General features: G+C 44.8%; 1 protein-coding gene across 3 annotated transcripts; it reads right to left on the bottom strand.

Annotated features, from left to right (window-relative positions):
• Window positions 1–13,179: 13,179 nt before the first annotated feature.
• Window positions 13,180–24,220, bottom strand: g3bp2a (G3BP stress granule assembly factor 2a). 3 transcript variants are annotated; one of them, XM_056279510.1, is made up of 14 exons: window positions 24,058–24,220; window positions 22,256–22,374; window positions 22,077–22,158; window positions 21,441–21,614; window positions 21,154–21,244; window positions 20,944–21,049; window positions 20,578–20,758; window positions 20,273–20,374; window positions 17,951–18,053; window positions 17,732–17,791; window positions 17,418–17,546; window positions 17,176–17,303; window positions 16,209–16,513; window positions 13,180–15,121 (listed from the first exon to the last, which is right to left on the bottom strand). In XM_056279510.1, the coding sequence occupies exons 2-13, from the start codon at window positions 22,348–22,350 to the stop codon at window positions 16,232–16,234; spliced, it is 1,533 nt and encodes a 510-aa protein (XP_056135485.1). In that variant the 5' UTR covers window positions 22,351–22,374; window positions 24,058–24,220; the 3' UTR covers window positions 13,180–15,121; window positions 16,209–16,231. The 3 variants fall into 3 exon arrangements, with proteins under 3 accessions (XP_056135485.1, XP_056135484.1, XP_056135486.1); XM_056279509.1 differs by having other exon boundaries at window positions 13,180–16,513; XM_056279511.1 differs by having other exon boundaries at window positions 13,180–16,513; window positions 17,185–17,303.
• Window positions 24,221–24,436: the final 216 nt, after the last annotated feature.

The following is a 24,436-nucleotide window of genomic DNA, read 5'->3' as shown; positions in this document are numbered from 1 at the left end:
TGGACGACCAACTGTCATTTGCTGCAAACGTTGCATCGGTTGCTCGCTCCTGCAGATTTCTCCTCTATAACATCAGGAGGAGTCACCCATTCTTCACCGACGAGACGCCACAGGTGCTCATCCAGGCTCTGGTCATCTCCCGGCTGGACTACGGCAACTCCCACCTTGCTGGCACCCCAGCGTTGGCCATCAGACCTCTGGAGTTCATTCAGAAAGCTGCAGCTCATCTGGTGTTCAACCGCCCTAAGTTCTCCCACACAATTCCCCTTCTCATGTCCCTACACTGGCTCCCAGTAGCTGTTTGCATCCAGTTTAAGACTCTGGTGCTAGCCTACAGGGCAGTGAAAGGAACAGCTCCTTCCTATCTCCAGGCCATTGTCAAGCCCTACACCCACACCCGACCACTTCGCTCTTCTGCCTCGGGACGCCTGGTTGCCCCGTCACTGACAGGCCCCTGCTGCCAATTGACCCGGTCACAGCTCTTTTCTATCCTGGCCCCACAGTGGTGGAATGAACTCCCCACTGATGTCAGGACAGCGGAGTCGCTGCTTATCTTTCGGCGCAGGTTGAAAAATCACCTCTTCAAGAACTACTACCCTGTTACTTGCTCTTAGCACTTTTTGTATTCAATCATTTAAAAAAAATCTCTTTCTTGTGCTTTTACTTTAGCACTGGTTTTGCTCTTAGATGCTTGTTTAGAGAGAAGATACACTTATGACTTCTGATGACTAGTAGTTCTCCTGATTTCCTACGTTAAATGCACTTATTGTAATTCACTTTGGATAAAAGCATCGGCTAAATGACTGTAATGTAATGTAATGTCGTAGTCTGTCCCTGACTCCCTGTCCTGTGTGGTGGCCGATCTAAACCAAAGTGATGGATGTGCAGAGGACAGACTGGATTATTGCAGTGTAGAACTGACTAAGCAGGTCCTGAGGCAGGTTGAATTTCTTCAGTGGGTGGAGAAAGCACATCCTCTACTGGGCCTTTTTGATGATTGTGTCTATGCTGGATACCCACCTTAGTTCCTGGGATATTATGGAACCCAGAAATCTGTAGGTTTTCACCGTAGACACCGTGCTGTTGAATATGGTGGGGAGGAGGCAGTGTTGGGGGATTTTCCTGAAGCCCACTGTCATCTCCACTGTTTTGACCATGTTCAGCTCCAGGTTGTTATGGCCACACCAGAGGGCCAGCTGATCAACCTCCTGTCTATGTGCAGACTTGTCACCATCCCGGATAAAGCCAATGATGGTTGTGTCGTCCTCAAATTTCAGGTATTTAACAGACAGATCACCTGAGGCGCAGTCATTTGTGTAGAGGGAGAAGAGTAGAGGGGAGAGCACACATCCCTGGGGGGTGCCAGTGCTGATTGTCTGGGTGCTGGATGTGATTGTGCCCAGCCTCACCAGCTGCCTCCTGTCTGTCAGGAAGTTTTTAATCCGCTGACAAATGGGGGCTGGTACAGTGAGCCAGGTGAGTTTGGAGTGGAGAATATCTGGGGCAATGGTGTTGAATGCTGAGCTGAAGTCCACAAACAGGACCCTTGCGTATGTCCCTGGGGAGTCGAGGTGTTGGAAGATATAGTGCAATTCCATGTTGACTGCATCCTCCACTGACCTGTTTGCTTGGTAGGCAAACTGCAGGGTGTCGAGCAGGGGGCCTGGGATTTCCTTCAGGAGGGCCAACACCAGTCTCTCAAAGGATTTCATGACCACAAATATTAGGGCAATGGGCCTGTAGTAATTTAATCCTGCGATACAGGGTTTCTTGTGGACCGGGATGTGAAGTCGACTTCACACAGCTCCAGTGATCTGTTGAAGATCAGTCTGAAAATGGGGGACAGCTGGTCAGCACAGACTTTAAGACAGGAGGGTGACACGCCATCCGGGCCAGGTGCCATCCTGATCTTCTGTCTCTGGAAGAACTGGTGCACGTCCTCAACACAGATCCTTAGGGCAGGTGGGAGTTCGGTGGGGAGGGGGGAGTGGCTGGTTGGCTGGGAGTGCAGTTGGTTGTGTGTTGTGGCTGGAGAGGGTGAGGGGTATGAAAGTTTGCTTTTCAAACCTGCAGTAAAACCCATTTAGGTCGCCAGTTGATGGTTCCATGTAGTGTGGGGGGATAGTCCTCCTTATTTCTTTTAAATGACAATTACATAGATTAATTTATGGTTACTGAAACAAGCCATAAGTCAGAAAAACAAGGAACTGTTCAATATTTTCAGCAACATTGCAATAGGTGACTTATTGAGATCGATCCACTTCTCATTTTAAAAGGCCTAACACATTCTTTTAACAATAGCCCTTCAAATTAATAATAATAATAATAATAATAATAATGATAATAATAACAATACACTTTATTTGAGGGTGACCTTTCAGAGCACTCAAGGACACCTTACAGAACACAGTTAAAAAATACAAGCATTACTGTATCAGACAGCATAAAATCAAAACAAAGCAGGGTAGACAATAAAAAGTCAATACAACAGATAAGTATAAAATCATCATCAGCACAAAACTCAATGAAACGTGGATCAGACAGAATATGCCAGTTTGAAAAGGGATGTTTTGAGATGGGATTTAAAGGTTGAAAGAGTCAATGTTGTGAATGTCTTGTGGGAGAGAGTTCCATAGGTGGCGGCAGAATGATTAGATAGATAGATAGTTATATAGATACATAGGTAGGTATACACGCCTGCGTATTGATAGCTGGTGATTATGTGCACCTGTGTTGGGGACTATTTAACGGGTTGTTCTGCAGATATTCTCTGTCGAGTCTTGGAGAGGCTTCACGTTTGTCCGTGGAAGCGCTTGGATCCTGAACCCTCATCTGCCTCCTCTGCATGAGAGAGTGTTTGTTTAGTTTAGTTTAGTATTCAAGTTTGCATTATTGCCTGCCCCATTTGGCAGTAGTCTTTTTTGTTATTTTGTGTTTTGCTGAAGTCCAGTAAAGAGACTTGGTACTTTACCAACGGCCTCTGCCTCTTCTCTGCAATTGGGTCCAAATACACTGCGTTATACTGAAGGCTCTAGACCCCATGGTAGTCAAGCGGGCCAATGGTGTAGTGAGTTGGGGAGCAGAGGAGGATCTGAGAGTGTGGGAGGGTGTGTGGATATGAAGGAGTTCAGAAAGATATGAAGGAACTGGGTTATTAAGGTCCTCAAAGGTGAGAAGCAGGATCTTGAAGTCAATACGGTATTTAACAGGGAGCCAATTGAGTTGCTGAAGAACAGGAGTGTTATGATCTATGGAAGGAGTTCTGGTAATGATACGGGCAGTGGAATTCTGGACCAACTGACCCTTCACAAAGTCCCACCCCCTTAGTTACTGCCCGTCAAGCATTTTAGAACTATCCAGGAAGTAGCCGGAAAACACCAAAACATGAAGGAAGAAATCAGCGCATTGTGTGGGTAAAAGTAACAGTAATAATACGTTAGCTGTATTAGCTATCAATAATAGCTAGTAGCAAGCTTAGCTTGGAGCAGACAGGTATTTGTGTTGATTTTGGATGGATTAAGCTGGCCATGGGTCTGCTATACTGCGAAATCTATTGCTGACATTGCGCTTCTTGCATTCTGGGTTTCGGGAAGGGAAAGAAAATGACACCCCCTCCAAACCTTTCAGATAGCTAGTATCCAATTTGCAGATCCCATAGGCACACCGTTTCAGCATTTTGTTGTGTGTTTGAAAGCTTGATGGACCGTTGCTAAGGTAGGATTGGACAAGCACCGGTCTGGGGCGGTACTTTGCGAAAGGTCAATTGAAGTTTATGAAGACACTTGAGGGGAAGACGAAAGAGGATAGAATTGCAGTAGTCAGTACGGGGTGTAACCAGGGTGTGAATGAGTATGGCGGTGCTGTTAGGTGGAAGTATGCAGACCGAGTAACATTGTTGATGTGAGCTTCAAACAAGAATGTGCTTTCCAAGATGACACCCAGACACTTAACCTGAGGCGATGGAGGAACTATAGAATTGTAAATAGAGGAAAAACTATCAGGTTTAGCCAAAGTAGATTTAGTACCTACTAGGAGGACCTCGGTTTTATCACTAAGTTTGAGGAAGTGGTATGAAAACCAGGATTTAATTTCTAGTAAGTCAGAAAGGGAAGTGGGTGGAAGAGTGGAGGTAGGCTTGCTGGATACATAAAGCTGGTTGTCATCCACGTAGCAGTGAAACTGAATGCCAAATTTCCTGAAAATGTGGCCAAGAGGTAGTAAGTAAATAATAAATAGGAGGAGTCCCAATACAGAGCCCTGGGAAACAACTGTAGTAACAGGAAAGTACTGTGATCTCAAATTTTTAAGTTGGACAAACTGAGCGTGGCCAGAGAGATATGATCTAAACCAGTCAAGGGGGGTGCCAGTTATTCCAGTGGAAGCTAATCTCTCTAGGAGGATGTTATGTGAGAGGGTATCAAAGGCTGCACTCAGGTTGAGAAGGACAAGTATGGTTAAGAGCCCAGAGTTGGCTGCCATCAACAGATCATTAGTGATTTTCACCAAGACTGTCTCGGTACTGTGCATGGAGCGAAAACCAGACTGAAATTGTTCAAACAGATTGTTGTGCATCAAGTGAGCATATACCTGAGATGTGACTGTTCTTTTAAGTGTTTCAGACAGAAATGGTAAATTTGAGATTGGGCGAAAATTATTCAAATTGTTGGGGTCTGCACCAGGTTTCACGAGTATTGGAGATATTGCAGCTGTTTTGAGAGATGACGGAACAAGGCCAGAGGTAAGGAAGGAATGTATTGTAACGATCACGGATAGATAGGCTCGGTAGCCCTTGGTTAACCGGTCGGAGCCTTTAGTCGACTGGTTAACGTAGTCTCCCGTGGTGCGGGAGAACTGCGTTCGCGTCCCGGCTGCGGCGGTTCCCGAGAAACACATGAGCAGCTGATGAGGGTGAGATGCATGAAACAGGCCTGAACCGCAATTTATTAAAATCTTTTTTCCTATATCCATGTTGACATTCCACTCCTTATTAGTTGAGCACTCACAACACCATTGACGGTTTGGGGGGGGGGCGCTATATATATATATATATACACACACACATCTTTTTTTTTCATGATTTATTCCACTCATGGTAATGCACAGCTCCAGACAGAAACAAGCAATTCATAATCAAACACAAATCAATTTACACATTCCATGATTGAAAAGGAGCAGGGAGAAGAAAAAAATAAGGAAAGATATAATAAGGAACGATTCTTTATTTTAAGAAACGGTTGGCAACCCTACTCAGAAAGGTGGGGTCGTAGTCGAAAAAGTTCCACTGTTGTGTATTGAAGTAGCGGTGTTACTGGATAGAGTACCAAAGATAAGGTAATCCAGGCGAACATAATACTTAAAAACAGTCCATTGATCCACATTATTGCCGGTGTTGTACCAAACGTAGGCTCCGGAGTAGAACAACGGGAGGCGAGGAAACCAGCAGCCAGGTATAAAACAATTGGTAGCCCAAAACACACAGGATTGTCAGATAAAAACAAAAACAAAATAAAAACAAGCAAACGTTTCTGAAATTGTCAGCAGCTAAAGGAACAATAGAGACAACGACAGAGCAAAAATCAACAGAGATCCAGAGGTCAGGGACCGACCGAATGGTTGCGTCCCTTCTTCTTGGTCTCCTTTTTCCACATGTATACACAATACAGGCTATGTATATCAAATTATAGTTTCTAACACAATATCTTTAGAATACCATATGTACAGAAGAAAGATATTTTTTACATTTACTATTACTTAGTAATCTTGATAAATAGGCCTAATGACGTAACAAAGTACAACAATGGAATTATGCCCTTCACAATACATCAACCATAAATGATAATCCCACAGTTGCCATCAAGGCTGACATCGGAAAACCTTAACAAGGACTTGTAAATGATTCCAAAGGAACAGCTCCTTCCTATCTCCAGGCCATCGTCAAGCCCTACACCCACACCCGACCACTTCGCTCTTCTGCCTCGGGACGCCTGGTTGCCCCGTCACTGACAGGCCCCTGCTGCCAATTGACCCGGTCACAGCTCTTTTCTATCCTGGCCCCACAGTGGTGGAATGAACTCCCCACTGATGTCAGGACAGCGGAGTCGCTGCTTATCTTTCGGCGCAGGTTGAAAACTTACCTCTTCAAGAACTACTACCCTGTTACTTGTTCTTGGCACTTAAGTGTATTCACACATTTAAAAAAAATCTCTTTCTTGCGACATGTCTGTGAATGTTCTCATTCATCCAGGTCATGGTTATCCAAAGGAGTTGAATCAAGTGCAACTGGACTTGGTATAGTATATCCGTGAAGACATTTCGCCTCTCATCCAAGAGGATAAATTCTTAGGATAAATTCTGAGTCTCATTACCAGGGTGCTTCACCATTGTCTGGCTGGAGTCCGCTACAGGACTTCCAAGGGATGGCAAACATTATCAAACTCCAGTGAGTGACACAAAATGTTATGTCTCATGCACATTTGTATGGGTGAAATCTTTCCATGATTTCTTTGCCAATGTGAGGGATATTCATCATCATCATCAGCGGTTACTCGGGGTCAGGGATCAGGAACACTTTATTTGTCATTTCACTTCATGCACTTGGCTACATGAAATGAAACGAAATGCCATTTCCCCCAGCCCACAGCAGTACAACACAAAAACACATCCAAAAACTACAAGAACACATATCCAAACTAACACATATCAAAACTAAACAAAACATTACTGTCCAAGGGAACAAATGCCAGCCAGGATGAATGTCAGAACCGCCGGTCTGCATGGGCTAGCAGTTAACTTAGCCCGCCCTCCTTCTGTGTCCTATCAGATGACCCTCGGCCTTTCCTCCTCAGGCGCAGCTCCAGGCAGGGGCCGTGGTCCCCGGGCCCACTGGAAAAAGCAGATCAAGCTCTCCAAGCCGATCCAGCACCAGATTTCCCAGCCAGACACCCTCGACACACCTGCCCACACTCCTCACGACGACATCAAAACACTACAGTCAACACTGGGTGAGGCCGTCACCAGACCGCCCTCAGTGTTATCGGAACTGCCGATCTGCATGGGCTAGCAGTTAACTTAGCCTGCCCCGCTCTGCCAGCTGATCCAACGCCAGCTCTCCCACCCATCAAACGAAGACAAAACTTAGACACATACGTGGACAAAGACACTGCATGGACGGTGCTGGGTGAGGCCGCCGCAAATGTGAATTCAGCCCGCCATCTTCTGACACCGGCACTGGGTGAGGCTGCTGCAAATGCGAATTCGCGCAGCCATCCTCCCACACCGGAAGTAGAATCAACCAGAGGGAGGACAGCCTCCCTCTGGGTCCTCAGGTGGGCGTAGAGGCCGACCCTATAGCCACATTAATGGGAGGATCCCTGCACATGACAGCTTTTTACGTGGAGTGGCTGATGCACCTGCAGCTACCACATGGTCCTTGGCAGGGGGTGGCCAGAGTTCAATGGCATGGAGAACCAAGATGATTGAGGACCGCCCTCTGTTGCAGCCTTCATCCGCCTTCACTGCCATCATGGCTTGGCGATATCTTCCACCAGTCCTGCCGTTGAGATCTTTGTTAAATTTTTGTTGGATCTCGCTTTGTCTGAAACCTCCCCCTTGAGCTGTCCGCCTTGGGTGACCCAGGAGCCAAGCTCCGGCTGGCATAGCTCTTGAGATCACTGGTACATGCAAAATTCTCTACCACGGCAAGGTGGCAGTCCAGGAGAAGGAGGGATATTGCTGACCTCAAGGAAAGAGGAAAAATGTCTCTGCTACTGTTGACCATATACCAAGAATAAAAAACGACCTCAGACAAAACCACCTGCCAATGACCAGACACACAACAGACCAGGCTGTTTGTTTATGCCTTGACTGTCTTACAACAGGGTTGTTTTCACATGTAATCCTCCAACTGCAAGGCCATATCTGAAGTGTTGATAGAGCTGGGTTTGTGCCATAAGGGGGGTTCGTTTAGGTGCAACTGATTTTAGCTCTACCATGCTTTCGTTCATGGTGCTACCAAAGGATGGGAGCTAGGTTCCCACAACGAAGATAAGAAAATGTGAAATTATCTGTACACTTATCCGACAATCACCACTGTGATTATAACATTGCTTACTGATAACAAGGCAGCTTCACTTCCAGTGTGCGGATAATTTCTATTGCTATTGTTGGTGCAATCCCCCCCCCCCCCGATTAACCCAATGGCATATGGCCAGAACTCTTGTCGAATAACTCCCCTGGCTCACGTTTCCACAGTAAGGAGATAGTCATAACACCAGCTTCCTTCAATCTCGTGTCGGCTGCTCTCGCTATTTTACACGCTGAAACCTCGCATGGATTGCATTACCTTCAGGCCGCGAAGGAGACGTAGGGAGAATGCTCTCGGTCGCTTGGCTGCAGGCGCCCGGATGGGCCAGAGGGGTCGCTGGAAAACAACGAGTCCCCGAATACTACACCGATCTACACCCACTATCCTTCAGGTAAGGATGGCCCAATGAATGTGGACGCTCTGGCCGTGACCGGTTACGGCGAGTCTGAGATACGAACCTCCAAGCCACATGACGAGTGAATTGCAAGAACGGCGGTTTATTCCGCTCGGCCATCAGAGCGGCCTTTTTTTTTGTTGGTATTTTGCACAACCCCGTGGGAGGAAATGGAAGTCCAAGTCCACAACATCTTCTCCTAGCAAACAAGTTTTCTATAATACTGATAACACCCCCAAAGGAGGAGTGGTTTCGGCGTAGCATCATTGGTGCCAGATTTACGTATACTTTACTTGTATCTGTTGAACATGCATGGATACCATCTCATTTTAGGAATTATAAAATTGTAAAATACAAACAAAAACCCACTTCTACAATCAAATGGTTCCAAACATATATTTCCAGTTTGGAGGCTGACTTTCAAACCTCATTAAGACAAAAATAATGCTTGCAAAATACCAATCATAGCCTGCAAGCAACATTTTTCTGTTCATTCATTCATTTTCAGCCGCTTTTCGGGGTCAGGTTGCAATGGCAGCCTGCTAAGTAGGACACCCCAGACGTCCGTCTCCCCAGCAACGCCCTCCAGCTCCTCCTGGGGGATCCCAAGGCGTTCCCAGGCCAGATTGGACATGTAGTCCCTCCAGCGAGTTCTGGGTCCACCCCGGGGTCTCCTCCCAGTTGGCCATGCCCGGTAAACCTCCAAAGGAAGGCGCCAAGGAGGCATCCTAATCAGATGCCCGAACCACCTCAACTGGCTCCTTTCGACATGAAGGCGCAGCGGCTCTACTCCGAGCTCCCTCTGGATGTCCGAGCTCCTCACCCTATCTCTAAGGCTGAGCCCAGACACCCTACGGAGGAAACTCCTTTCAGCCACTTGTATCCGCGATCTCACCCTTTCAGTCACTACCCAAAGCTCATGACAATAGGTGAGGGTTGGCACGAAGATTGACTGGTAAATTGAGAGCTTTGCCTTCTGGCTCAGCTCCCTCTTCACCACAACGGTCTGGTACAGCGTTTGCATTACTGCTGGTGCGGCACCAGTCCGCCTGTCAATCTTCCGCTCCATCCTACCCTCACTCGTGAACAAGACCCCGAGATACTTGAACTGCTTCACTTGAGGCAACAACTCATCCCCAACCCAGAGGGAGCAATCTACCATTTTCCAGTAGAGAGCCATGGTCTCAGACTTGGAGGTGCTGACTGTCATCCCAGCCATTTCACACTCAGCTGCAAACCACCCCAGTGCGCGCTGGAGGTCGCGTTCTGATGAAGCCAACAAAACCACACCATCTGCAAAGAGCAGAGGAGCAAATATGAGGTTCCCAAACGGACACACTCCTCACCTTGGCTGGGCCTTGAGATCCTGTCCATGAATGTCACAAACAGAATCGGAGACAAGGTCTGGAGAATGCGGACACAGCTCTCACTTTGGTTATACAAGAACCGGATGGCTTATAGCAACTGCCCCGATACACCATACTCCCGCAATACCCCCCACAGAGTGCCCAAGGTACAAGGTCGTAAACCTTCTCCATGTCCACGAAACACATTTAGACTAGCTGGTCAAACTTCCATACCCCCCTCAGCACTTCCACAAGGATAAAGACTTGTCCGTTGTTCCAAGGGGAAGGCAGAATCCACATTGTTACTCCTGGATCCGAGGTTCGACAATCGGTCGGCGCCTCCTTTCCAGCACCCCTAGTGTAGACTTTCCCAGGGAGGCTGAGCAACGTGATGCCCCAATAATCGGAGCACACCGGTCCCCCTTTTTAAATATGAGAATCACCACCCCAGTCTGCCACTCCACAGGTACTGTCCCCGACCTCAACGTGACAGTCAAGAGGCGTGTCAGCCAAAACAGCCCAACAATGTCTAGAGCCTTCAGCTCAGGGCGAATCTCATCCACACCCAGCACCTTGCCACCGAGGAGCTTCTTAACTGCCTCAGAGACCTCTGCCAGGGATACGGGTGGGGCTTCCCCTGAGTCTTCAGACTCTACCTCCTCCACTGGGGATGTGTTAGCCGGGTACAGGAGCTCCTCAAAGTGTTCTTTCCACCGCTCGACAACATCCCCAGTCCGGGTCAACAGTTCCCCTTCCCGGCGGAACACAGCCTGAGTCAAGCCCTGCTTCCCCTTCCTGAGTCGCCAGATGGTTTGCCAGAACTTCCTTGAGGCCAACTGAAAGTCCTCCTCCATAGCCTCGCTGAACTCCTCCCACACCTGAGTTTTTGCTTCTGCAATCACCAAAGCCACAGCCCTCCTGGCTTCCCGGTACCCGTCTGCTGCTTCAGGAGACCCCTGGGCCAACCAATCTCAAAAGGTCTCCTTCTTCAGCCTGACGGCTTCCCTCACCGCCGGTGTCCAGCAGCGGGTTCTTAGGTTGCCACCTCAACAGGCACCAATGACCTTATGACCACAGCTCCTGCCTGCCGTATCTGCAATAGAGGCTTTGAACATGGCCCTCTCAGACTCCATGCCCCCAGCCTCCCTCGGGATACACGAGAACTTCTTCTGTAGGTGGGAGTTGAAGACCTCATGGACAGGGGCCTCCGCCAGACATTCCCAGTTCACCCTCACTACATGTTTGAGTTTGCCAGGTCTGTGCGGCAGCCTTCCCCGCCATCTGATCCAACTCACCACCAGGTGGTGATCAGTTGACAGCTCTGCTCCTCTCTTCACCCGAGTGTCCAAAACATACGGCCGCAGAGCTGATGATATAACCACAAAATGTATCATCGATCTGCGGACGGTACATTTTTCCAGAGAAGTGAAAATATTTATTGAGATCTGACAAATGATTGATTTGCAGTAATTCATTATGTTGCCACTTAACTTGTACTGAGTTGCCAGTCTATTAGGTACACGTATCTAGTAGCATAGTGTGCCTACTTTGGCCTTCAGAATAGTACGAGTTCATCTGGGCCTGGATTCTACAAATAATGGGTGTGTTTTGCAGGAATATTGTACCATGTGGCTATGATTCTGTTGCGCAGTTTGTTCAGATTGGATGGTAACACAGTCTTGCTGTGAGCAGCTCCTTCCACCTCATCCCAAAAATGGTCGAGAGGGCTGAGATCTGGGGACTTTGCAGGTCTCTGGAGCAATGAAAACTCATTGTCTTGTTCCTGGAACCATTCAGAGACAATACGTGCCTTGTGACAGTGCATTATCTTGCTGGATGCCTCCATCTGAGTGAGGATAAACTGTCGCCATGAAGGGATGCATGGTTAACAATGATGTTCAGACATGATGTGTTAAGACATTCTTCAATGGGTGTTAGGGGTGGCATGGTGGCCCAGTGGCTAGTACTGTTGCTTCACAGCAAGAAGGTCCTGGGTTCGAACCCCAGGCCATCCAAGTCCCTTTCTGTGTGGAGTTTGCATGTTCTCCCTGTGTCTGCGTGGGTTTCCTCCGGGTGCTCTGGTTTCCTCCCGCCATCAAAAGACATGCATGTTAGAAGAAGTAGAATTGGTCCCCGGGCGCTGCAGTTGCCCACTGCTCCTATATAACAGGATGGGTTAAATGCAGAGAACAAATTTCATTGTAACCTGTACAATAAAAGAATAAAGTGGCTTTCTTCTTCTTTCTTAAAAGGTTTTTTTTTGTGTTGTTGTTGTTGTTTTTTGGGGGGGGCATTTTCTGCCTTTATTTGATAGTGATACTCAAGAGAGAGAGACAGGAAAGGCAGAGGAGAGAGAAGGGACACGGAGCAAAGGGCCCGGGCTGGATTCAAACCCAGGCCGCTGTGGTAAGGACTCAGCCTTATGTGGTATCCACTCTACCAGGTGAGCCACCAGGGCGTCCCCTTCTTCTTTCTTCTGTCTGTCCATCCATCCATTATCCAAGCCACTTATCCCAATCGGGGTCACAGGATACTAGAGCCTATCCCAGCAGTCATTGGGCAGCAGGCGGATGTGCCAGGAAAACATTCCTCACACCATTATACTGCCACCACCAGCCTGCACTGTCGACACCAAAGAGTATGGCTCCATGGATTCATGTTGCTTGCACCAAATTCTGATCCTTCCATCAGAATGACGCAAAAAGGAACCTGGATTCATACAACCAGCCAACTTTTTTTTTTGATGCTCCTGTGCCCACTGAAGACACCACTTCTTATTATTAGTTGACATCAGCACCTGAAGTGGTCTTAAGTGTTCGAGACAAAGTCCAAATCCATAAGTGGTATGTTCTGAGATTACATTCTGCACAACAATGTTGAATTCAGATGTGAACTACCCGTTTGTGGCCCATCTGGTCACTTGCACGATTCTCGCTTTTCTTCTTTGACTCTTCTGATCCGCAAAAAGGTTTGTCAACAGGATTGCCGATTGCAGGTAGGTTTTTGTTTTTCATACCATTCTCAGTAAACCCTTGAAACAGCTGCGAAAAGTGCAGCATAACAGCCATTTAGATGCTAGAACCAGCGCCAAATATGCCACGTTCAGTCACCAAGTCACTCGTTTTGAACATTGAATGATGCTGGAAACACTGGTCTACCAAGTTTATACCAAACACCTCAGTCATATGACGTATAACGTTAGAATTTACTATTTGTGTGACAGTGGGGGTATATCTAATAAAGTGGCAACTTGTCTATTCTCACTCTTTGGAGTGAGAAAAACACAATAGAGACACCGTTTGTCTGTCTACAAAACTCAAGCCCAGGAAAATCCAGTGATATCAACAGATGAAGCTCAAGTTTTTCTTTATTTTGTCAATTATCTTATTTTTCTTCATTTATGCAGGCTTTATTTACATGGTCTGTGAAACCACTTATGGAGACCCTGAAAACAGGACAAAAGAGCAGTGCTGATATCAGTAGTTTATTGTATGTTAAGTCCAACACATTCAAAATGAAGGGAAAAAAAATTCTCCACCTGCAAGTTTTCTGCTAGCAACAAGTAGAAGATAAACAGAGTAAATTAAGATGGCAGCAGCCCAGAACTGCTAAAGCCAAGAGGGCAGTTTTTATTTCTAATGAAAACTGAGACGAGTCACGATGAGGATCCACTCTACCGCACTCTCAACCAAAGGAAAAAGACGTTTACAACCTTTGCTTTAGCAATCCTTTTTAGTTTGGGTAGGCGCAGGTCACTGAAAACCTCTGAGGAATAACACTGAAAACAAAATTCATATGCTCATAAACATTTAATGCCTTCAATAGTTAAAGCAATTACTAACCAGACAACTCGACAGCTCTCCTTTGCTCCAGTTGCCCCTCTCTTGACCAACATTACACAGGGGTGATGGCAGTTAAGTGCCCTTGTAGAGCACCAACAAAAAATAAAATAAAATAAAATTCAACACTGGGGATCGCAGCCATCGGTGACAACTGTCAACACCACTGCAAGGGCTTTAGTTCTGCAGTTACCATATTAAATCGACTGCAGACGGTACCGAAGGCAGATGGTACAAAAAGTTTTTTTCCCATTTTCTCATATAAATCCTGCCCATCTGGAATGATTTTATAACTACAAGGGACAATGGCGTCCAATATTATTATGGTAAACTGGCACTTAGGCCATGTCTGTAAACTTCAGTTGCAAGAGAAAGGAATAGAACATTGTGTACAGGCTGTTGTCAAGATGAGTCCTTGCTTAATATTCACTGACAGGTATTAATTTTGGACGAGTGTTCAAAACCTGGCAGATTGTCCCCATGGACTTTAGAAATAGTGCAACACCAAGCAGACAAGGGAGACCTCATTACTGTGTTCATCAAGCTGCTACATTAGATGTCACATTCAAGACAAAATCTTAACGCTTCTCACATTTTTTTTCCTTTCCAACCGACACCAAAGCTTCCCTCCCCTGTAATAAGGGTTTAAAAAAAAATCTAATCCAACAAATGGACAATGATAGTCCAATTTCTCAAATTAGACATGCCCCAAACTGAAAAATATAAATTGGTATAAATTGTGTGTGTGTGTGGGGGGGGGGGCGCACCATGGATAGAAAAATTGTCATTTGTAATTGGGACTATAGCCAACTCACCCACACACAACATTACAAATTGCTTCCCAGAATTGATCGAGTCTGACGTGAGCCCAGAAAACTAATCAATGCATCAACATGAGCTGCACAGACAATGGCCAGACTCACTGTAAAATGACTAAGATATGTCGTTCATGTCCGCATAACAAAGTGCGATTAGGTGTGTGCCATTTCGATGTTGATCATAACCATTTTATTAAACAATGCAAAACTTTTAGGCTTTACAATAAACCTGTTTCTGTGGAAAGCTTACTTTTGACAGAGCAAGGACAAGGCCATTTCGGACCACCACCATGTTTAATGTACCTTTTTCCATGAGTAGTTTCCTCAAAAAGCACCTCTTTGCAATTTAACATCCAACAGAACTCGAGGCACCTTTGTTTCTGCAAAACCCAGAGCAGATACTATAGTATAAACAAATGTACAAAAAGCTCACAGCAGATCATCTTAGGTAGTAGAACAGTATGGAAGGATGAAATGTGCACCTGAAAAACTTAAATAATGAAAAATACTGCAAGTTTCTGTGCTCCCAGTAGACAATTCAAATTGAGAAGCTCTAGACTAGGAGGCAGCGAACACCACACGTTAACTTACTAGTAAGAATGTAGAAAGATGAAAAATTGAAGGCACCATCATGCTTTTATCTAGTGGAAGAAAAACAAAGTATACACAAAACAATGAGATACAGTAAACTATGAATTTTGCTGTACATTTATTGTTTCTCCACACTTGGACAGGGAGTGAGAGGAACAGATGTCGCCGATCCCAGCTTCACTGTCTAGCTGGTAGGAGAAAAAAAAACAAAAAACGAAACAACAAAAAAAAACTTACAAAAAACTGAATCAAATGAAAACAAAGCGAACCGTCAACATTACCACCACTATATTGTTCAACTTGTGTTTATGCCCCCCCCCCCACTTGTTTGGTGAAAAAGTCCAGGATTTGAGCTTTAATTTGACTTATAAATGAGGAAAAATAGAATCTGTAGATTTGCTTGTTCATCCAGCAGTAATTGAAGCATAGTTTTGGGTAAAAGGTGTGAGTACATTGGTCACAGCAGCGAGCGAAACCCGTTCCGTTGAGTCGTATCGCTTTGAGACTAACAGGATGTCTTTCCAGCTGCACTCCGAGATAGATGTCAATGTAACCTGACAAAAAGTACCCATTAGTGCATACTGATGAGTGCATTATGCAACTTTGAAGCGGTGTTCTTTGAAGAAAGGGGAGGAAAAAAGGCAAGCTTTCCCCCCCCCCTCAAACTGCACGAAATTTGCACCTCAAAACTTTTTCCGACAGTAACGGGCAGAGATCTACCATAGAAAATGTGCAATAGAGGGATTTTCGTGACACAGTGCCCTAACAAGTCAAGTCGTATAATCTCTTCCAAATGATGGGCCCTTTTGTCGAAGGTAAAAGTCTATCAGCCCCTCTTAATGTGGCAGATCGCTCCTGGTTGGTTTGCCTTTTTTCCACACATTTACAAATTAATGTTTGTGAATTCTTGAGATACTGAAAAAGGATGCTCAGCTCACAGCTAGTAAGCAAAATAAGTGTTTGCTTATTTTTTTTGTCTGTTTCACAAAGAAATGGCTGACAGGCTGTGTCACATTCCAAAGCCAAAATAAAATTAAAAAAAAAAAACATAACAAAAAAAAAACAAATATATACGTTTATACATGTAGATTTTTTTTCATTAACGAAAATGGTTGAAGATGAAGAACATGGTACTACTTCCAAACTTCAGGTGGTGCTCTTCAGCGACGCTGGGCTGTGAAACGGCCTTCTCCCTGGCCACCAGCTCCTCTCCCAGAACCTATGCCAGGCTTGGGGGCCATGCCACCCCGGGACGGTGGGCCCCTTCCTTCACGATCACGAATCATGCCACTCCCCATAATGCCTCGTGGACCTCCAGGGCCTCGATCACTGCGCCTCACATCCCGTCGGTCATCCCCTCCGCCACGAGTCTCACGTTCGCGTGCTGCCCTCGTTTTCTTTTCCTCCACATTCAAACGCACTTCGCCACGGAACATGATGGGCTGTCGGGAGGAAGACGTGGTCAGTACATGCTCACAGGTTAACCAGAATCAATGCATTGTCCCAGCCCAGCCACTTTCATAATCCACCACATTCACTGGTCTGCACAAAGTTTCGTTATGGCTGCCATTTGTCTCAGACGAAATTATTTTCCTGCTAGAATTCTGTGGAGAACAGGGATTCCGTTGTTGGAAATTTTAAATAAAAATGGTGATACTAAATTGAAATAAGCCTTCACACACGATTTACCTGGTACACTCATAAATTAGAGGGACAAATAGAATAATGGCATAAGCAGGACAGTTGATGGAATAAATAAGCCGCGTTTCCCATCATTCTATGCAGAATGTTTTTGGTCTCAGTGAATAGCAATTGATGAACTTTGGCAATCTTTAGCAAAGATAACGTATCAAAAATCACCCGGTTCCATTCTTAAAGAATCACACCTTATTCAATGCTGTTGTGTACCAACTACAACAAATGAAACTTTTGCACATTAAGCTACCCAGTCTGGACAGCGAGGAAACTAGGTCACCAGCTATAAGCATCATGTCCCAAAGCAGTTCATCCCAATGAAACTTTAAGCACCAGGCTATGCCTTAATGTTTGCCACCAAACCATCACCAGAGTGAATGAGAATGGATAATGAAATGTCAATACATGCCCCTTCCACCTTGGCTCCCAGGATTCTCTGCACTGGGTCGGCATCGTCAAACACCACAAATCCAAAGTTGGGAAGCTTCCCCCCCACGCCCTTGGTGTTGATCCTCAGCTCCACAACATTCCCATATGCTGCAAGACAAGTTATTCAATGTGGAAATAACCAACTGTAAAATCCAGTAAGCTACAATTAGTAATTAAAGTGCAAAATGTGTAGGGTAACCATTGCGTTCTGAGTGGACATACTCATAAAGAAATCCTTGAGCTCGTTCTCATCGATGTCATGTGGGAGGTTGCCAACAAAAAGCTGGTGGCTGTCTGGATACCGGATAACTCGCCTATTGTCCATTTCATTTGTGTCGGAATCTGCCCTTCCTGTGGGTCCGAAAAAACAACAGAGCAAGCATTACAAATGGCATCAGGCTGAACGCATCATCAGCATCAGAACTCAGGAGAGTGTACTATGAAGTTAGTCTTATTACATAATAGGAAAAATAAACTGGGAGAAATGGAATATTTCAACCTAAACCTAAAACTTCAAATACACAATTGAACATTACCTTTGTTGACAAAACCAAAGTGTGGCTTGCCCGTTTGTGATTCTGAAGGAGGAACACCATCTGAAAGCGACAGAGACATGCAGCTCATAAACAGTCACAGAAAGGAACTAAACATTTTGAGATATGAGAGATTTGCTCTTTATTGAACAGAATTTTATCAGTGGGACTTGCTGAAATCGCAGAGCCCATGAAACACTGCATACTTAGGACTAGAATTACCAGGCCTGGGTCCTCGTGGTGTAAAGGCAGGTCTGTCACGCGTGCGTTGATCCCGTGGCCGGAGAGGTGTCGTCTGAGTCTCGGGCTTGGTCTCCACTCTGGGCTGTCACACAGAAAGGAAAGAGATGATTCCACATGTCATCCACCGTGGTTTTATTATGGAGTTCTACTTGAAAGATAAGACTGACCTAAATCTCTCTGTATTTAGGTTAAACAAGAGTATGAGTCAAACAGCCCCACAGTCTGCCTACTCCCCACTTCGTCAGCAATGTCCCAGCATATAAACAATAGAATTTGTTAGGAGCAAAAAATATCTTTTGCCCCCATGCATCAGTTATCAACCACAACACATTTAACACCCATTGCCATTTGAAATCTACAAGATGGCAGTGAATTGGAAATGACAAACTGTATAACGATGTCATCCAAGTACAAAACTGTTTTACAAGAACAACTTTGCTGTAACTAACGGCACTTTTCCATGAAAAAGTTTCTGTGCAGGTAAAAAACCAAAACCAAAAACATCCAATGGCATACCATTATAATGCACATGGTTTGCATTCTAAACCGTGCTCATTTCCGGATGTTTAGCATCATTTGATAACTGCGCCACGCTGCCAGATTTTGCCAGTGGGAGGGCTTAGTGACGTTGGTATTCAATGATTGGCTTTACATTTATGTCACATCCAGTCACGCCATATCTGGTATGGTGTTAGCATCCTTAATTATGGTGTTAAAAACCTTAAACACCATATCCTGTATTGGTCCTCCACCATGTACTGAAATCGCAACAAGCAGGCATGACTTTTTCGATCGGGAGGTGGGGGCGGATCTCTGAATCATGCTGCGGTCAATCAACACCAGTGTTGCATGTGCATTACATAAATGTACACCATTACAAGGCATCATTTGTTGAAGTTATTGTGGTTTTCCTCATTTCAGCTCCAACACCAATGGAAACACAAATAACTGTGTGCACGACTCCTTGTTGGCAGCACAATAATGGCAAAAAGAGATTCACTTAAAAATAAATGCTTTTTTTTTTTCCTTTTCTCCCCAATTGTACTTGGCCAATTACCCCGGGCTTCTGAGCTGTCCTGGTTGCTGCTCCACCCCCTCTGCTGATCCAGGGAGGGCTGCAGACTACCACATGCCTCCTCCGATACATGTGGAGTCACCACCTGCTTTTCACCAATGAGGAGTTTCGCCAGGGGGATGTAGCGCTTGTGAGGAGCACACTATTCCCCCCACTTCCCCCGGAACAGGTTCCCCGACCGATCAGAGGCGCTAGTGCAGTGACCTGGACACATACCCACATCCGGCTTCCCACCCACAGACACGGCCAATTGTGTCTGTAGCGACGCCGACCAAGCTGGCGGTAACACGGGGATTTGAACTGGAAATACATTTTTTTGATACGTACATATATCTCACACGCACACACAGATATATCTTTTTATTTATTTTTTTTAAGATTTTTTTGTTGTTGCATTTTTTCCGCCTTTATTTGATAGCAATAGTAGAGAGGAAAGGCAGGGGAGAGAGAGGGGATGACATGCAGCAAAGGGCCTGAGCCAGATTTGAACCCAGGCCGCTGCGGTAAGGACTCAGCTTTATGTGGTACGCGCTCTACCAGGTGAGCCACCGGGGTGCCCCTTTATCTTTTTTTTCTTGTTTACAGGCATGGATCGCCAACCACAACTCTTGTCATGAGTTTCACTTTGGTATTTTACAGAAAGGCCCAATCCTCATTTGTGGACAGTCTGCACTGGAGTGAGTGCAAAGCCCAACTCAGGCCGCTAGCGGCAGTTAAAAGGTGTACAGCTCTCTACACCCTATGTGACCAAAGTGGTGAACAGACTGGCCAACAGACAGACTTGACTAAACGACATTGCAACCCTTAGAGCCCTGCGCTCTCACTAACAGGGCTAAAAAATGATTCACAGAAATTAAAGAATCAGTAATATCACTGACAAAATACTGGCGCTCTTTAAAAGAATTGCTGTTTTCATCTCAGTATCTGAATCAATCCACCACTACCGTTTGCTGCTCCCGTTAGGGGCCACCTTGAATCAGTAGTATCAGTGGTTTAAAAACCAGCTCTGTTCCAAGCTAACATGCCAAGGCACAATGTGAAAACAGATTAGAAAACCCTTTTTTAAAAGGATAAACATTCTGGTTTCCACTTCAGGGTTAAATATGCTGATCAGCCTTGGTCAAATTCAGTCAGTATTTTCCTAAGTAGTGCTTGTTTACTGGCCATGGTAAACCTTACTTGACACTTGTTCATGCCACTGAAAGAAAGTGACCAAGGACAGTTACCTGCGTGTTTGGAGCTTTAACAACATGAGGTGAGATTCCAGAGGAGGGGACAGTGCCGCTAGGAGGCAGATTTTTACTGGTCACTGAGGCCCAGGAGAAAGTCTGTGAGAGAAGCATTGTACCATCAGTACAAATATACTTCCACAAATATACTTCTCAAAGTGGAAATGAATGACTGGGGAAAGAAAAGGTCCACAAAAAGGTACCAAGTGCACTTAAAGTATTGAACAGTGTTCCGAGTAATATGACCCGATAGAACTTGTAAGAACCATTGAGAGGCAGACCACACTGGACACTGATCTCACCTTGGGAGGTTCCTGGGTGTTGGGTGGGGACTCCACAGGGACTGGAGAGGGGGCCTTTTCCTCCAGCTCCTCCAAAACCTTCTCGTCTACCTCGGGCTTGATCTCCTCTACCTTGGCTTCTGGTTCAGGCTCTGGTTCTGGCTCTGGAGCCGGCTCCTCCATGGGCTCCTCTACACCATTGCTGCAGAGAAGAAATCAACACGATCAACTGATAAGCTTAAAGAAAAACAAACAAACAAACAAAAAAAAGCAAATATTTGAGCAAACGAAGTCCACAATGCAAAATCCTTATAGTGCAATGTGTGTGTGTGTGTGGGGGGGGGGGAATACTAACTACGCTTATAATTCACATAATTTTTGACATACGTGACAGGATGTTGCTCATAGTAGGTGCTGCTGTTTGGGCTTTCTTGTAGGGGTTCAGGGGACTGCTGCCTTTCCTCTGGTTCTTCTTCAACTTCCTCTTCAGATTCTTGGGGAGAAAAAGAATTATCAAATCAAACAAAACCTAAAACAAGAGCTTTCACACACAAGAACCAATAGCAAAGCATTTATGCAGTATGCACATGCCCTTACCCTCGTCAAGCTCAGCTTCAGAGTCACCGAAAACTTCATCCTCATAACGAAAGATGTCATTGTGGACGTAGAACTTGTTTGCCACAGAGCCCTATGGAACACACATTTATAATTTCTAAGCAAGATTCCCTCCAGCACTTCCCCTCTACCTGTGACATATGGGGTCTAAAATTACTTCTTAGGGGCACTTCGCTCCAGGGAACAGCTTAAGATTGTTGCATTAACCAAAATTTATTGACAAGTAAAACCACTGCAAATCAACGGGGTAGACAGGTAGTCGTTCTCACCTCTGGAGCAAGCACAAATGTCTGCATGAATTTTCTCATGGGTTGGCCATTGTTAGACAACTCTCCAAGGACTTGAACCACCACCCCGTCACTCAGTGTTGCGTGGGCATCCACATGCCTGATCTTCGTGTGACATTCACTGAACTGCAAAGACATGACTTTCTTGTGGATTTCCTATTGGAGAAATACAGAGGGGTAGAGGAGACAAACTAATCAGTTTATTCAATCAGAGAACCAAAAGCAATTATCAATTTAAAACAAGTAACAAAGACCAAAGTGTAGTTCTGGTTTGGACTGAATGCCTACCTTGGAGGCTCGGTCCAATTAGGGGCATTTTAAGTAGAGAAAACTAGTGTGTTACAATCAACAAAGTGGCCTTTTCTGTGTGATGTAAATGTACACATTTCAGGCAAATTTTCAAAAGCTCTAACACTATAGATCAAGATTTACTTTTGAACAAATTTTTTTTCCCAAAATTAAATCTATTTTTTTGGAGTGTAGCCACTAAAAGAAACAACTGTTTTGACACAGAAGGTATGATTTGGCTCAGGCCCCTTTATAAATAACAGCCATTATTTTCAAACATTCATAAATACAATGAGAAGTATGTCTAAATACATTCTAAAGAACACCTACCGCTTGACCATACACTGCTTCTGCCAGTTTCCCATTGGGGTCAAGTCCTCCATGGACATATGAAGAGTTACGGCCATAAAACCTAATGAAATACATCACAGCAACAGTGAAAAATATAGCCAATAAATAGCTTTAGAGAGTAAGGTGATATTTTTTACTAAAAGCATTTGGTTTATAACCTGTGCAGAAAGTCTGGTGCCTTGTTTAAGAGTGTGTAATACTGCCTCACGAACTCCCGCCCTACAAGCAGGGGACTTGGCTTCTCCATCACCATTTCTTTGGTTAACAATATTGAGTGCTGAAACAAAATAAACAGCAATAACAGTCAGGGGAACAAGCTTGTACTCATAAAATAAAGGAGGTGATTTCACCTTTCTGATGAGATATGACTTGGTTCCAGTGTTACAACAATCATATCAGACTGGTGGCAAGTTAGACTGCGTGAACAATAATATCTATGAAATACACAATATTAGGACTTGTTCAAACAAAAAGGAAGCAGTTAAAATTGCATTTGATCTCTGGGTCTGTTGTAGTCACAGGATACACTGAAATAAACGTAAATTAGGCCCCATTAGTGGATTATTAAGCTGTTTTTTGTTGTTGTTGTTTTTTAGGTAAAGGAAAAATAAAGCTACAATTCAACGTGAGGTGGTTCTCTTTTTAAATGTCCGATCCCTGCTTTGTCTCTTCCTCTGCTCCACATCAGTCAGTACAAAATCGACAGCTGATAGTCTAGCAGCTAGCAAAGCTAACGCTAGCTACGGTTCAACTGCGCCATCACGTTTAACCACATATGATAAGGACTGGCGGAAGATGCAAGGGAAACGAGAAAAACAGGAAGCGTCAATAAACAGGAGTGAAACGGACTTGAATACGATTATAACTGTAATATATAAACAATGTAAAGCGTTGCATATATTGCATGCGTTTGCCCAACGCATTAATGGATTACTGGGCCTACTGTTTGGTGATGTAAATCTACCAGGCCTCCCAGGGCCTGATTAGCAATGAACACGTTCATTATGACAGGACATGTCACTAATTCACACCCAATGCTTAAGTGCAACACTGGCAGCTCACGATATCTGAAATACTCAGCCGCGAGTATTTCATGATGAATGTTAGCTTGCCAGCCCTTTTACTAACATTAAAATGCTAAAGCTAGCATTACTGTTGGAGGGGCAGAGCCGTGATGGCAAGCGACACTGAAAGCGAGTGGAGCACCGGCAGAGTAGCTTGTTTGAGCGCAGACGATTTGGTTAGCTTTAGCGGATTTGTGGCGTCGTTGTTTTTCAGTCAATGGGTCAGTTTGACATTTAAAATTACTCACAACGAATATGTCCTAAACATAAATCGACTGTATCACACACCATGGACATTTTCGCTACGTTAGCAAGATCCTAAAGAGACCTCACTTAAGCGGGTTTTTTGACAAACATGGCACGTTTTCACTCAGATTACAGCAGGCCGACACGAGTTCAGCGCTGCTAATTGCGGCGCATCATTGTGTTAACCTACGTTAGAAAGGCCCTGACATACAGACCAAGACTGAATCAAGCGATGGTTCCTGAAATATCAAAAGAGCCACTAACATTCACGAAAGCCATCAAACCGATCTGGAGGTGAATTCATCTTCAAACCCACTGTTAACAGCTAGCACTGAAATCATGTTAACTAGCACTGAAAACATCATGTTCGCAGGCTAGGCTATCTCAAATGAAACAAAGAAATCCATTAGGATGTCATGGTTTAGTCGATATTCATGATTAAGTCTTTCATAGATATGCAGCACGATTCAGGGAAGATGTTAGATGTCTTCACGTCTGAAAATCAAGAGAGGTTTTAACTGTCCATCTACACATATTTATTAAACAAAACAGCTAGTGCTTGTTGAGCTAATTGCTAACTTTAGCAGGTAGCATTTCATTAAATTAGCTTGTAATCCATCAGCGAACTAGCTAATAAAATAGTGACTTACCTTATGAAAGACCTATCTTAGTAGACAGATTTTCTTGAACGAAATAACTACGAATATGAACGTGACCAACAACCGAGTGCACTGAAATCGACTATATCCCAGTGGTAAATTTCGAATTTCTTTCGTTTCCCTATCTGATCTCTGCTATATCAGAGATCGGAGATTTAAAGCGATAGATTCAATTTATTGTTTTACCCCTGCATCTGGGTCGGGGAACCCCCGTCACAACAGCTCAGCCAATGGAATATTTTCATTGTTTAATAATTAATGACGTAATGAGGTACGTCTATTTTCCCGCCTGTTAGTTTCCCAAAATGTTGATACTATGACGTGAAACCTAAAACAAGAATCTGTGCGTTATGGAGACGAGTTTCTTTTC

The sequence above is a fragment of the Lampris incognitus genome, chromosome 5 (genome assembly GCF_029633865.1).
Source record: "Lampris incognitus isolate fLamInc1 chromosome 5, fLamInc1.hap2, whole genome shotgun sequence".
NCBI classification, from domain to species: Eukaryota; Metazoa; Chordata; class Actinopteri; order Lampriformes; family Lampridae; genus Lampris; species Lampris incognitus.
Note: the sequence above shows the minus strand (reverse complement) of the source record. Positions and strands in the feature narration are given on the sequence as shown.

Excerpts from the sequence above, each read along its gene's own strand:
- g3bp2a (XM_056279509.1), bottom strand. The coding sequence starts at position 22,350 with ATGGTGATGGAGAAGCCAAGTCCCCTGCTTGTAGGGCGGGAGTTCGTG. Across the intron at positions 17,547-17,731 it reads CTTTGGTTTTGTCAACAAAG|GAAGGGCAGATTCCGACACA; the intron begins GTAATGTTCAAT and ends TCGGACCCACAG. Across the intron at positions 17,304-17,417 it reads GCTCAAGGATTTCTTTATGA|CATATGGGAATGTTGTGGAG; the intron begins GTATGTCCACTC and ends CTTGTCTTGCAG.